This window comes from Mytilus californianus, unplaced genomic scaffold (genome assembly GCF_021869535.1).
Source record: "Mytilus californianus isolate M0D057914Y unplaced genomic scaffold, xbMytCali1.0.p SCAF_19, whole genome shotgun sequence".
NCBI classification, from domain to species: domain Eukaryota; kingdom Metazoa; phylum Mollusca; class Bivalvia; order Mytilida; family Mytilidae; genus Mytilus; species Mytilus californianus.
In genome coordinates, this window is record NW_026262667.1 from 8304152 (window position 1) to 8317583 (window position 13432).

At 33.1% G+C, this 13432-nt stretch overlaps 1 protein-coding gene across 1 annotated transcript in view; it reads right to left on the reverse strand.

Moving 5' to 3' along the window:
• Positions 1-12019, reverse strand: part of LOC127727205 (inositol-pentakisphosphate 2-kinase-like) — a 54904-nt gene extending 42885 nt beyond the window's left edge. The window contains exons 1-6 of the mRNA XM_052234667.1: positions 11951-12019; positions 9089-9163; positions 4238-4336; positions 2956-3022; positions 2325-2494; positions 1716-1811 (exon numbers count right to left, since the gene is read on the reverse strand). Coding sequence (XP_052090627.1) covers positions 1716-1811; positions 2325-2494; positions 2956-3022; positions 4238-4336; positions 9089-9163; positions 11951-12019 — 576 coding nt within the window. The remainder of the gene's footprint in view (positions 1-1715; positions 1812-2324; positions 2495-2955; positions 3023-4237; positions 4337-9088; positions 9164-11950) is intronic.
• Between the last annotated feature and the right edge of the window lie 1413 nt (positions 12020-13432).

The following is a 13432-nucleotide window of genomic DNA, read 5'->3' on the forward strand; positions in this document are numbered from 1 at the left end:
CTCTTTTCACTAAAAATCTTAAGAGTAAAAATACTTGTAAGTCATACACTTTTCAGTATAGCTTACGATCAATTTTAATCCTAATATTTTTTGTAAAAAGAGTCGCAGGTTTTTATGTTTATTATTATAAATACACAACATTGAATTCTCTTAATAATACCATTTGAATTGAAAAATAAACTAACAATTACATGTCAGTTCAACAAATACATGTTGGTTTAACAAATACATGTCGGTTTAACAAATTCTATGAATTATGAAATAACTTGGTTGTATTTCATTTCACAATTTTTCAAATGTTTAGAAAAAGGTGGAATCAAAAACCACAAAATAAATATTCTTTAATTAATGTTTAAATTTTATTGATATAAAAGTATTTTAATACTTCCTTTATCAAATTTAAATAACATTAGATCCAATTGATATATTATGAATACAGAAATTAACTTCTTTTGAGTCAGAAAAGACCTTTGATCTTACAGATAAATGACATAATCAAAGATTTGCTATTAGTCCAAATTATCAGTAATATTGTTCAAGTGTTAGATCATTATCAGCAAAGGTCAAATTACCTCAGATGACCTGGGGTCACTTCTTTGTCAAATATAGTGAGAAACTGACATTATCCCTGAGGAAATTTTTATGCTTGGAAGATCAATGACCATGTGACAAATTAATAATGGTAATTAATGAGAAGATATATATAGAATTGCATTGACAGTAAATTATAGTTATAAACAATGAAACCAGGAAATTGTATTAATTATAAAAAATCCTTTCAATTGTATTAGAAGAAACAATCATAGACTGTTCTAGTACCTATTCAAAATAAACCCATTTTTAAGGAAATGAATCACCAATTGCCAGTATAAAATTTAAACTGCATTTCTAGATACATAGAGGAACAACTATTAATGAAATGTTGACTGCAAATAATGAATAAACTAATCTAATAATATGTTAACAACAACCTGCATCCAGTGTTATTTCTCTCAACTGAAGCATATTAATCATGGAATATTTTTTCACTCTTTCAATCCTGTCACAGCAAATTAATTGAAACAACAATATTGTTTGTGAAAATAAAAACAATGATCTTATATTGGAACAGGAATTAAAACCATAACTAATCACATCAACACTTATGACTCTTTTTCTGACATCTTTCAGAATATATTGAAAAGAAATTTGAATGTTTCTACATTTCTTCCTTGTTTTCTCGAACAATACATAATTGATGTTCTATCTATTCAACAACCTATGTGGTTAAACAACCAAATACATGTACTTCTACATGATTTATACACATGTCTTATACAGATAGTTTTATCTGTTGTTTGAAGGGAACATCCTGGTTTATTTATGAAAAGCAGTCACAGAACAGAAAATGCATAACTTGACATGTATTTCTCAAAGACAGAAAATACACTGAAATGTAAAGAGAAAAGTACCATAATTGTTCATAACTGTTAATTATTGCTGAACTATCGTTTTTAGTACTGTTATTAGGTACTTTAATTGCATTTGGGGAAATCAACAAGAATACTGAAAGGATATGATGAATAGGTGTCTAATTCCCTAAAGTTAAGCAGCAACTGGCCCTATATAGAATTTTCAGAAATGCAATAAATGATATAAAACTAACCTTCAGCCTTTGATGTATACAGAATTTACATACGCTGTATTTTATTGCACTTTCTTCAGGAAGGACTTACCTTCAGCCTTTGATGTATACAGAATTTACATACACTGTATTTTATTGCACTTTCTTCAGGAAGGCTGCCCTTCTCTGGCATGAAACCTTTCTTTGGCTGAAATATCAGAATATATATAAATAGATTATAGTTTACATGTATTAGCTATTCAAATTTTAAGTTCAGCACATAGTCTTCATATTCAAGCTAAATCCTATGATTTTGATTTATCAAACTATTGTTTTATATGCATTATTCAGGCCATTGATGTTCTCGTATGAATTATTTTACCCATTTGGACTTTGCTAGCTATGCAGTGTGGGCTTTGCTCATTGTTGAAGGTCCTATGGTGACCTATAGTTCCATATAACATCTATGTTATTTGGTCTCTGGTGGAAAGTCTCATTGGCTCTCATTTCACATCTCCTTATTTTATTTCATATTATAAGACATCTGTTTCGACATCAATATACTAATGTTAATCTCTTCAGAATATAGTTATCACAGAAAACAGTTGTTCTCTTTAGACAGGGAAGGTACTAGGCTAGATTTCATAAATAAAGATAGGTTAACTGGGAGTTTGATTATGTAAAAAATCTGTTGTCCTCTCTAGAAATGCCTGGTACTAACTTTGATTTCTACACTGATGGTAGGTCTGTCAGGACAGTCATCAGACGAGCACTGGTTACTTTCTACATCAGTAACAAAACATAGATCTGGTAACATGACTGCACATTTGGTGGCAGGGTCTATGGTCTTATGGCAGTTATGGTTACTGTTTAAACTCTGAGACCTAAACACTGGTAAGTATACAATGCAATATCATATGTATTCTCTTTCTTTGAAAAACAAAGGTTTAAAATGATAAACTTGAAAATATAAATGTTGGCTTTTATATTGATTTTATGTTTCTCTCCAAATTGATATAATCATTTCTATTTCAAACATATTTAATAGAGCTGCATAAAGTGCTAATTTATCATTAAGATCAGTAGCGTTATCAATCTAAGTATGCTGCATATTTACTGTACACTTAAACTAAACTATACATGCACTAATTCATCTTATCTCTATCAGAACAGATGTTTCTGGTTTTAGAATCTTCAGCAGTAAATATATTTGGGAAGTATTGTTATAATAGTTATGTAACATGAATTCTTGTGAATATCTTCTTTCTTTAATAAACAAGAAGAGACCTTCAAATGATACTTTTTAAAAATGACATTATCCCATAATTCCCCAAACAAAATGGTCCACATACCTGGTCTCCCATCTGCTATGACTGATTCTATAGTTTCTGCAAAACCCTCAGGTAGGGTCACAATTTTCTAAAAAAAAAAATTATAATAGGATTCAATACTTATCAATTATGGACTTTTGACGAGGTCAATACGTTATATATGAACAGGTTCAGATTATATTGACCGAAGATGAAGTTCGAGTGTCGATATAATCTAACAGGTTCATATATAACATATTGACTGAGTGAAAGTCCTTAATTTATATATTACATATGTAAACAGTGTATTATGGAAATCGACTTCAATGTTCTTTCTGTGTAATTTACATTGTATTTTGCAAGATTTTTAATATTGACCGTCAATATATAATATAAATAGAGACAATACATTGTATTTTGCAAGATTTTAATTATTGATCGTCAATATATATATAAATAAGTCTAAATTGAAAACAACGTTCAAACCTATGATTGCGTTGGATAAAAACCGCAATTTTTATACGTGTGCATGCAAAACAAATTTCTTGGTAGAGGGGTCTAAATACAGCACAAACAATATTTTCCAATAGACCAAATGAGTGAAAAAGTATATTTTAACAAAACGCATTTGACTAGCAGGTCGAACAACTGATGTTCTTAAACCCTGCTGACTGCCATTGGCGATTGCCAAATAAACAGATCACAAGATGTAACAAAATAGATCTTATTATTAATTTATTACCAAACAGAAAACAATAAACTTGCGGAAAAGATGGTATACCGTAAACATGAGGTGCAAAAATTTGTACACCATATCCGGATTTCGACAATTAATGTCTCTTCAGTGATGTTAGGAATCGAAACGGTATTTGGAAGGCCATATAATTTACCTCAATTTAGGATAGACTCTTGAATTTTGATAGAGTCAAAATAGGATGAACGGATCATATAAACCCGAAGGCAAATATAATACAAGCCCAAACGAAAAAATATAAACAAGTCTAAATTGAAAACAACGTTGAAAACATATATAGAGTCCATATACTTAAAAACCCTTTGAATCACATGATCGTAATAACCAATGAAAAAAGAAGAATGCTACACTATATGTTATATATAAGTTGATTTCATATTAGAAAATCCAGATATATTCATAAGACTATTGTAAGTAGTCTGATAAGGTCATATCGGTTCAAATTAAAGGCATGCTGCTTTGAAGAAACAACGTTCATTAAGAATTTTGCAACCAAAGTAACAAGTTTTCTCACTTGGCCCACTGATTTAAAGAGAATATGTAAGAAGCCTATAAATGATATTTACATACATGGACAGCTATAAACTGTTTTAGAATCTGTGGTCTGATCACATGTTCTACATATTCTACTTGGTTCTCCAATATCTGTTTGATCTTCTCTGTCCTTTCCTATAATAGAATAAATATCTACCTTCAGTACCTTATAAAACCAAAACCTGCAAAAAATCTATATTTCATTTTTGGAAATATTTTACATTTTGTACCTTTTAATGTCTCCTTTGATTTACCATAAATATGTCATGCATATTCAGGATGAGGACAAATCTAACAACAAATCATTATTGTGATAAGGAATTCCACTACCACTGGAAAAGAGCGGTATAGTAAGTAAGCCAAACCACTACCACTGGAAAAGAGGGGTATATTAAGTAGGCCCACATTTTGCCTTGCAATAAGTCACCTACTGACTCAAAAGAGTTTTTGCAAGAGTTATGTGCATACAGCATGTCACTCTACCAACACGTCATCAGACGTAATCCTTATACAACCAGATATAGCTGCTGTGTACCAAATCATCAGCCAAACAGATACCCTTACTGCTGGTTGGAAGTCCATTTAACTAAGTTTCTACTGTAAAATGGGAAAGTTTCATGAGGGGTTTATTTTTCATTAATTTCATGATTAATATTAAGTCATGTAAGTTGTGAAAATATCACTTTGCGTAAATTTGATCTTAGACATGTTAGAGGAAAATTATAATCAAAGACAAGAAAAACACAAAAATAAAATGTTGAAAACAGGGTTTGGTCATTGCAATAGCAGAATTTTAACTCTTTACAGTATACCCTAAGCCTAAGACACATATTGTTGGTGGGAGGCTGTTATGATTCTAGATACACCTTTCAATTAATTTACATCTGTTAAATGAATGATGATTAAATTGAAGTTAAATTATGATATTTTGGCAAAGGAGACCAGAATTTGGAATGGGAAACTGTGATAAACCTCTAGATGCATTTTTGCACAAAATTTTATGATTGTTTATCACTGAGAACTGAACTTGAAAGGTTTAAACTTATCAAGGTCAAAGTAACATCAAATGTTCATCAGTGAAAAAAAATCTAATTTTTGTCAAACTGAATTAAAATTTAATTGGTTTACTGTAGTGATAAAGCTCCTGATATAAAATAGCTATCTGTAGTACATTGTACCGGATATCCGTCATCTGGATAGGTACAATGAGGTAGATCAGGCCTCAGGATAGATACAATGAGGTAGATCAGGCCTCTGGATAGATACAATGAGGTAGATCAGGCCTCAGGATAGATACAATGAGGTAGATCAGGCCATCTGGATAGATACAATGAGGTAGATCAGGCATCTGGATAGATACAATGAGGTAGATCTGGCCTCTGGATAGGTACAATGAGGTAGATCAGGCCATCTGGATAGATACAATGAGGTAGATCAGGCCATCTGGATAGATACAATGAGGTAGATCAGGCATCTTGATAGATACAATGAGGTAGATCAGGCCTCTGGATAGGTGCAATGAGGTAGATCAGGCCATCTGGATAGATACAATGAGGAAGATCAGGCCTCTGGATAGGTACAATGAGGTAGATCAGGCCATCTGGATAGATACAATGAGGTAGATCAGGTCATCTGGATAGATACAATGAGGTAGATCAGGCATCTGGATAGATACAATGAGGTAGATCAGGCCTCTCTCTGGATAGGTACAATGAAGTAGATCAAGCCTCTGGATAGGTACAATGAAGTAGATCAAGCCTCTGGATAGGTACAATGAAGTAGATCAGGCATCTGGATAGATACAATGAGGTAGATCGAGGCCTCTGGATAGGTACAATGAGGTAGATCAGGCCTCTGGATAGGTACAATGAGGTAGATCAGGCATCTGGATATATACAATGAGGTAGATCAGGCATCTGGACATATACAATGAGGTAGATCAGGCCTCTGGATAGATACAATGAGGTAGAACAGGCCTCTGGATAGGTACAATGAAGTAGATCAGGCCTCTGGATAGGCACAATGAGATAGATCAGGCCTCTGGATAGGTACAATGAGGTAGATCAGGCATCCGGATATATACAATGAGGTAGATCAGGCCTCTGGATAGGCACAATGAGATAGATCAGGCCTCTGGATAGGTACAATGAGGTAGATCAGGCATCCGGATATATACCATGAGGTAGATCAGGCCTCTGGATAGATACAATGAGGTAGATCAGGCCTCTGGATAGATACAATGAGGTAGATCAGGCATCTGGATAGATACAATGAGGTAGATCAGGCCATCTGGATAGGTACAATTGAGGTAGATCAGGCCATCTGGATAGATACAATGAGGTAGATCAGGCCTCTGCACTTGTTCAATCAGGCAAGTAGTGACAAAAACTTACTTGTAAAAGTGGAATTGTAATAAAACTCATTACATTTTGATTGATTGATAGGTGTTGAACACCACTTTCAGCACTATTGTCCTATTACATGGCAGTCAGTTTTTATAAGTGGAGGAAGCCAGAGTACCTGGAGATAACCACTGACTATCGGCAGGAAAACTGACAATCCTAGTCAATTAAGATTAAAGTCAAGCTTTACTACCACATGCAGGGTTTTGACCTCACAACCTCAGTGTTGACAGGTTAGTGATACAGTAGTTCGACTACTTTGACCACTCAGCATCTTTTAGTCTAGATGATCTGACATCCTTGCTTGGATAGATCAGCTTATCCCTTCATCATCAGAGGGGGTTGCAATTATAAGGCCAGAAAATTCATCTTTCCAGTTTTGCAAGTAATTGTCCATGTCTATTCAGCTTATGTTAAAGTCATTTCATTTCCTGTTTAGGTCCAAGGTTTAACATCCAAAGAAAATATGTGTTCATTTACTTTATTTGGCATTTGTTCCTGACACTTATTTCTAATCCTAGTATATGATGATATGTATTATTTTATGATAACACTTAATTATTCTTTTACCACTATTATCATCTCGATAAGTAGTACTTGAACTGTAACAGATTTTGAGAATACAGAAAAGAAAAGAAAGGTTTTACAACGCATTTGCAGCCATTAGCATATATACTGGTAACTATTGGATTGCAACATCTCAGTATAAGTGATCAATGCACATTTTTCACTTTAAGACTTATTGTTCTTCTATTAGATGGCTGCTTCATACATCTGCAATATGGATTTTGGTCATGGTTAGTTCACCATTGGTCTGTGTTTAGCATAGATTGATGGTGCCTGACAAAATTATTATCCTACAGTACAGGTAAACAATATTTCACTCCCTACTTGGCAGGGAATAGGCTGTTTAAACTACTTTTAAAAAATGTGCCAAACTTTATTAAAAAAAGATCTTTTAGTAATGATTTCTGTTTTCATGGAATTAAAAATTAAGTTTTCAAATATTGGGATCATTTGGTGTTCACTGGTGTAACAGGGTCAGAATCAGTTAGTTTGTCCTTTTAGACAAGTGTACTTTCACATTTACTTGTCTATCCAAATTTTTAACTGGTACATGTACTGAATAAACATACAAATGTTACTTTCGAGCCATGCAGATCAAAATGACATTACAAAATATACCTCTAAAACTTGCTTGATTGAATACCTTTTAGGTCACTTACACATGATTACAAAAAAGGTCAGAAAATGTCATACATATATTAAGGCTAAATGTAATGTGACTGACCATGAAACCTTATAAGTTTAATGGATGGACCTTTATTATTAGACCCATTTTGTATTTTGTGTTCCCTACAATTTGTAACAGAATACTTAAAACAAGGAATTAATTGAATCTGGAATAATTTTGAATTCTGGAAAACTGATTAGAAATGTATGATGAAAACTAACCCAACTAAATGGGGTTAGCCATGCACGCATGGCTAAGGTTAATTTTACTTTCACTATCATTTCAGTATGAACTAACTAACACCCCTTAGCCATGCGTGCATGGCTAACCCTATTTAGTTGGGTTAGTTTTCATCATAAATTTCTGATCAATTTTCCAGAATTCAAAATTATTCCAGATTCAAATAATTCCTTGTTTTAATTTAAAAGTAGCTTAAGTATGCCAAATTGATAGTTTACTAAACTGTATGTAAACCATTACCAGTTATACATTATAAAAATAAAGATGTAGTACATAGTACACATACTGGATTAAACTCAAACCCAGACTGCTCTGACATCTGACACCATTTTTTAAGACTTGTTTGGGTCATGGAAAGTCAGAGAGAAGCTCATATAGAAAACATGAAAACTGCAGACCTTGACAATTGACCTATTGGCAATAAAATTATCAGAGTCTTCATCACCAAAGAGGACATTATCGAAACCAAGTTTGTTTAAAAGAAAACATCCATAATCATTTTTATTAATCAAAACCATTAACAAAATTGCAGTCTATCAATAGCTGTGGTGTACTTGACCTTTTACTTATTGACCCAACAATCAATAGGGATCTTCCTCACCATATGGGCATGAGCGATCCAAGTTTGGTAGACATGGTTCATAAGATAACATCCAGAAACAAAAATTTCAGTTCATCAAAAGCAGTTGTGACCTTGACCTTTGACCCCCAACTTAATGGAGGTTTATCCTCCAACCATGTGGCATTATCAATCTTGTTTGTTAAAGATAATCTTTTCGACTCAAATGATTTTGCCCAAAAATTGCAATGATGACACATGGATCCTGTGGGGCATTTTTCCTATTAAAAGCAAAGATAGTCTATGTGTTGACATTAAAAGGCTAAACCTGATTGTTTTGATGTGGTGTAAATAAAAAAACTACATTCAGTTTGTTGTTGTATTAAAAGGACCACTAACATTTCAGAATAATATTGCTATGTTGTTGGTGTAATAAAATGACTACTACTCACCTTATCAGAATGATTGTTGTGGTCTTCATGTGAAACTATTGTATTCTTTTTCATCAATCTGTATACTTTTTTATCCTACAAAAATGAAAATGTGCTGTTTTATAGGAGAAATGACACAAAATGATTGGCATTTAAATACATGTCTTAAAAAAAAAACACTGTAAAAGTAATTGTTAAAGGAAGGTGGCCATCAGTTAATGAAAACAAACCCTTTTGAATTGTTTTACATTTGTTATTTCGGGGCCTTTAATAGCTGACTATGCGGTATGGGTTTTGCTCATTGTTGAAAGCCGTACGGTGACCTATAGTTGTTAATTTCTATGTTATTTGGTCTCTTGTGGAGAGTTGTCTCATTGGTAATCATACCACATCTTCTTATTTTTATAACTTCTTTCCTTTACATAGTTCAAAATATTTTTATTTCCCAGTAAGGGTTTTTCAAATTGTTCAAAAGACTTGTTCTTAATGCTCCAATATTTTTTACAATGAACAATGATGGGAACTTATTCAAACTACTGCTGAGCTGTCTTAATAGGCACCTTTTAACAAAAGTCATTGCCTAAGTGTATAAATGGAAAGTTCTGGCAAACTATCTGTTCTATAAACTTGTTCAATGAATGTGTGTTAAAAGAGGGGTTGCAGGGGTAAGAGGAGGTCTCATTATAAAAGTAAGGAGATGTGGTATAATTGTCAATGAGACAACTATCCAAAGAGAGGCGAAAGATACCACAGAGACATTCAAACTCACAAGTCGAAAATAAACTGGCAATGTCATGGCTAAAAAAGAAAAAAGACCAACAGACAAACAATAGTACACAAAACACAACATAGAAAACTAAAGACTCAGCAACACGAAATCACCAAAATATAAGTGTGATCTCAGGTGATGTTTAGCAGATCCTGCTCCACATGTGGCCCCCTTTGTGTTGCTCATGTTAGTACAAACCCGGTAATCAGTCTAATTGGGTAGGTCAAATTCAGGGAAATGGGGATAGTATTGTAGTTACGACATTTGGAACATATCCGTTATCATCTGTGAAATGGATATTCCATAACGGTCAACCAACTTGTGGTGGTGTCCATAAATTTACGAAGGGATGATTTCAACTTCACCACTTGGAACTTATGGTTTAATAGCTCCTTGTAAAAGATTATGAAAAATTATAACTATGACTTTCTGTATCTATTTGATATTTTCATTTTATTAACATTTACATCTAAATTTTGGAAAGATTTCACTTGTATATAAAATATGTAGATGTGGTATGATTGCCAATGAAAGCACTATCAAATAAAGTTTATTTTGTAAAGTCATACACATACAACATCTAGTAGAAAAACCAACAGAATATCTTAAACCCACACAAATAAATACAAAAAACAAAAGATTGGAACTTCCTACCTGTTGATATTATCAATAGATGCATTTCACAGAGCTAGCTAAGTTGTTAACAGAAATTGTAAGGGACCCTTACCATCTAGTACCATATAAAAGACCCTGGCATAAAAATTTGGAACAATTAAAAACAGTAAAACCCAGACGTATACTCGGGGTGTTAGCGGTGTAGACAGCATACATAAACACCCCACTTTGATTAGAAACAGGATGTTATGCCTTTTAGGCATAAACATAATAAAGTTGTCAAAATATCTATATTTTTACTAACTTGGACAATTACATCCCACTTTCAGCTAACCCTCGATCCACCCATCAAACCCATAGCCAGTTTTATGCTAAAAAATAAATATAAGTTAAGGAGAAAGGCAGACAGCAACCAATGACAACTACTGAATTACAGGCTCCTGATTTGGGAATCCCAAGCTAACTACAGCTTGCAGAGAAAATGGAAGAGTTTCATCTGATCTCAAATGCTATGGTCACTAAGTCATTTGATAAAGAATCCCCTTAATGGTGGCTACTGCTGCCTTTGTAAAATATCTACTTAATACATCTAGTTATGGTTAAGTGTGTACATGAAATAAGCTACTAAATGCTTGATGTACACTTAAACATGTTAAATGTGCACATTCTTTGACATCATACAAATTTTCCATATGTACACAGACTGTGTTAAGAAAATAAAGACATTTCAGTGATAGATACTAACCCCAGAACACATCAATACAAGATTATTGAAGCCTTCTCCTCTAAAACTAACATTTCCATTAACCTCCATTTTTTAATCTCCACAAGATAAAGTTCTAAGAAAAGGGTTAATATATCAACCTGCAGTAATTGATAGTTTTAGATTAAACAACAAGACAAATGCCAATACACAAATAAATAAAGCTTTTCAGGAAAATATTTGCCATGAGCCATCTTCTCAAATATGTCTTTGGACCTAATCCAGTGTATATACATGATATAATCAAATATCAATTTCCAAGAAAGTTTTATAACTTTCTGTTTCATTAAATACATTTCAATTTCATGAACATATTTTCTGCCATACCTGAACACATTTCCAAATGCACAGGTTTGTTTGTACTCAGAGAACATTTTGTGGAGTAAATTAACCACATCAGCCCTTGGGGAAATTTATTGGACCCCCCTTTTTGTATACATTTTTATTTTGTTTACAGCTTGCAGATAAAAGATAAGTTTCATTTGATCTCAAATGCTATGGTCACCAAGTCATTTGATAAGGAATCCCTTTAATTGTGGCTACAGCTGCCACTGTAGAATATCTGCGTAATACATGTACATCTGGTTCTGGTTAACATGATCAGGAACATGTAAACATGAGATCCACTAAATGCTTGATGTACACTTATATATGCACATTCCTTGACAAAATACCGATTTTCAATATACACGGACTGTGTAAAGAGAATATAGAAATTTCAGTGACAGATACTAACCCCAGAACACGTTAATACAAGGTTATTGAGGCCTTCTCCTCTAAAACTGACATTTCCATTAACCGCCATTTTTTTAATCTCCACAAGAAAGAGTTCTATAACATTGGGGTTCAGTTAGGGAACCTATGAAAAGGGTTAAAATATAAACATTGGGTAATTTAAGTTTTAGATCGAACAAAAAGACAAAATGTCAATACACGATTAAATAAAGATGTTAAAGCTATTTTCTATGCCCCTCCTTCTCAAATATATGAAACTTAGTGATGACAGATAAATATTGTCTGTGTGCCTAATCCTGTTATATCAAATATCAATTTCCAAGAATCGGAATCATTAAATGCATTTAAATTTCATTAACTTATTTTTTTCTGCCATGCCTGAACCGATTTCTAGGTGCAGAGAAACTCGTTTGTCTGGACTGTTAATCATAATATTAATCATATTAGCGATTGGAGAATGGACCCCCTTTTTATGTATAGTTTTTAGTACATATTCCTTAATATTTTAACTGGCTTATTTAATCTGGTCCTACTATTAACAGTACGATTTTACAATACCAGTAGTTCATAATACCCACTTTTTATTTTCCAATAGAGGTCAGGCGTATCATATAAAACTGTTGTTACTGTATGACATACGAACTTGTATGGAAAAGAGAAAAGAGGGGGACTCCAAACCGATGTCGGTATCTCATTCAGCTGTTATCGAACAGTTCTTCTATACATAGTGCAAGAGACATGCATAATATTATATGTCTCTGCTAGTGTCAATCAGTTGCCGGTTAGGACATTATGGACGGTAGTAGGATGATGAAATGAGATTGAGGGGGGTATCGTATGTCACGAATGAATGTCCGCGATTAGGAAATAGTACAATAGTACAAGGATTTGTATAGTGAGACAAATCCTTGATTAGTAGGGTTAAAAAGAAAAAGAAGAAGAAGACGAAGATTTACCCTCAGGACAATTTAGCTTCAAGGGGTATTGTGGGATCCTGAGTTTGTATTCACCAGTTTTGTGAACATTTACAATCTTATATATGACAGTACCATGATGCATCCCCATCAAAACTAGACTTACTATATTTAGGCTTCATGCAGTATGATAATCTATAAACTGAAAAAAAAAAAAAAACATCAAAGTTCGATTCTGGAAAGTGTTCTACAACTAAACTTTCTGTCCTTTTTACTAGTTTCCTTACTATAATGTAAGAACTTTTGTTATTTTTTTGTAATAAAGCAGATGAAATTAATGAAATTAAGGTTCATCTAAACTATTTGACAAAAAAGCTGTGTTTAACACCATAGAATTTACTCGAAGTACAGACAAACCTGTAAAGTATTAAAGCCTGGCAGCTCCGATTAAAAGTATATGGAAGAATCTAATAAAAGTTTTAGTTGTCTGTAGTAACTCAACCATGGAACCCCCCTTTTTTTGACGATAAATGCATTTGAAAGGGGACATATAGTTGGAACCAACCCCG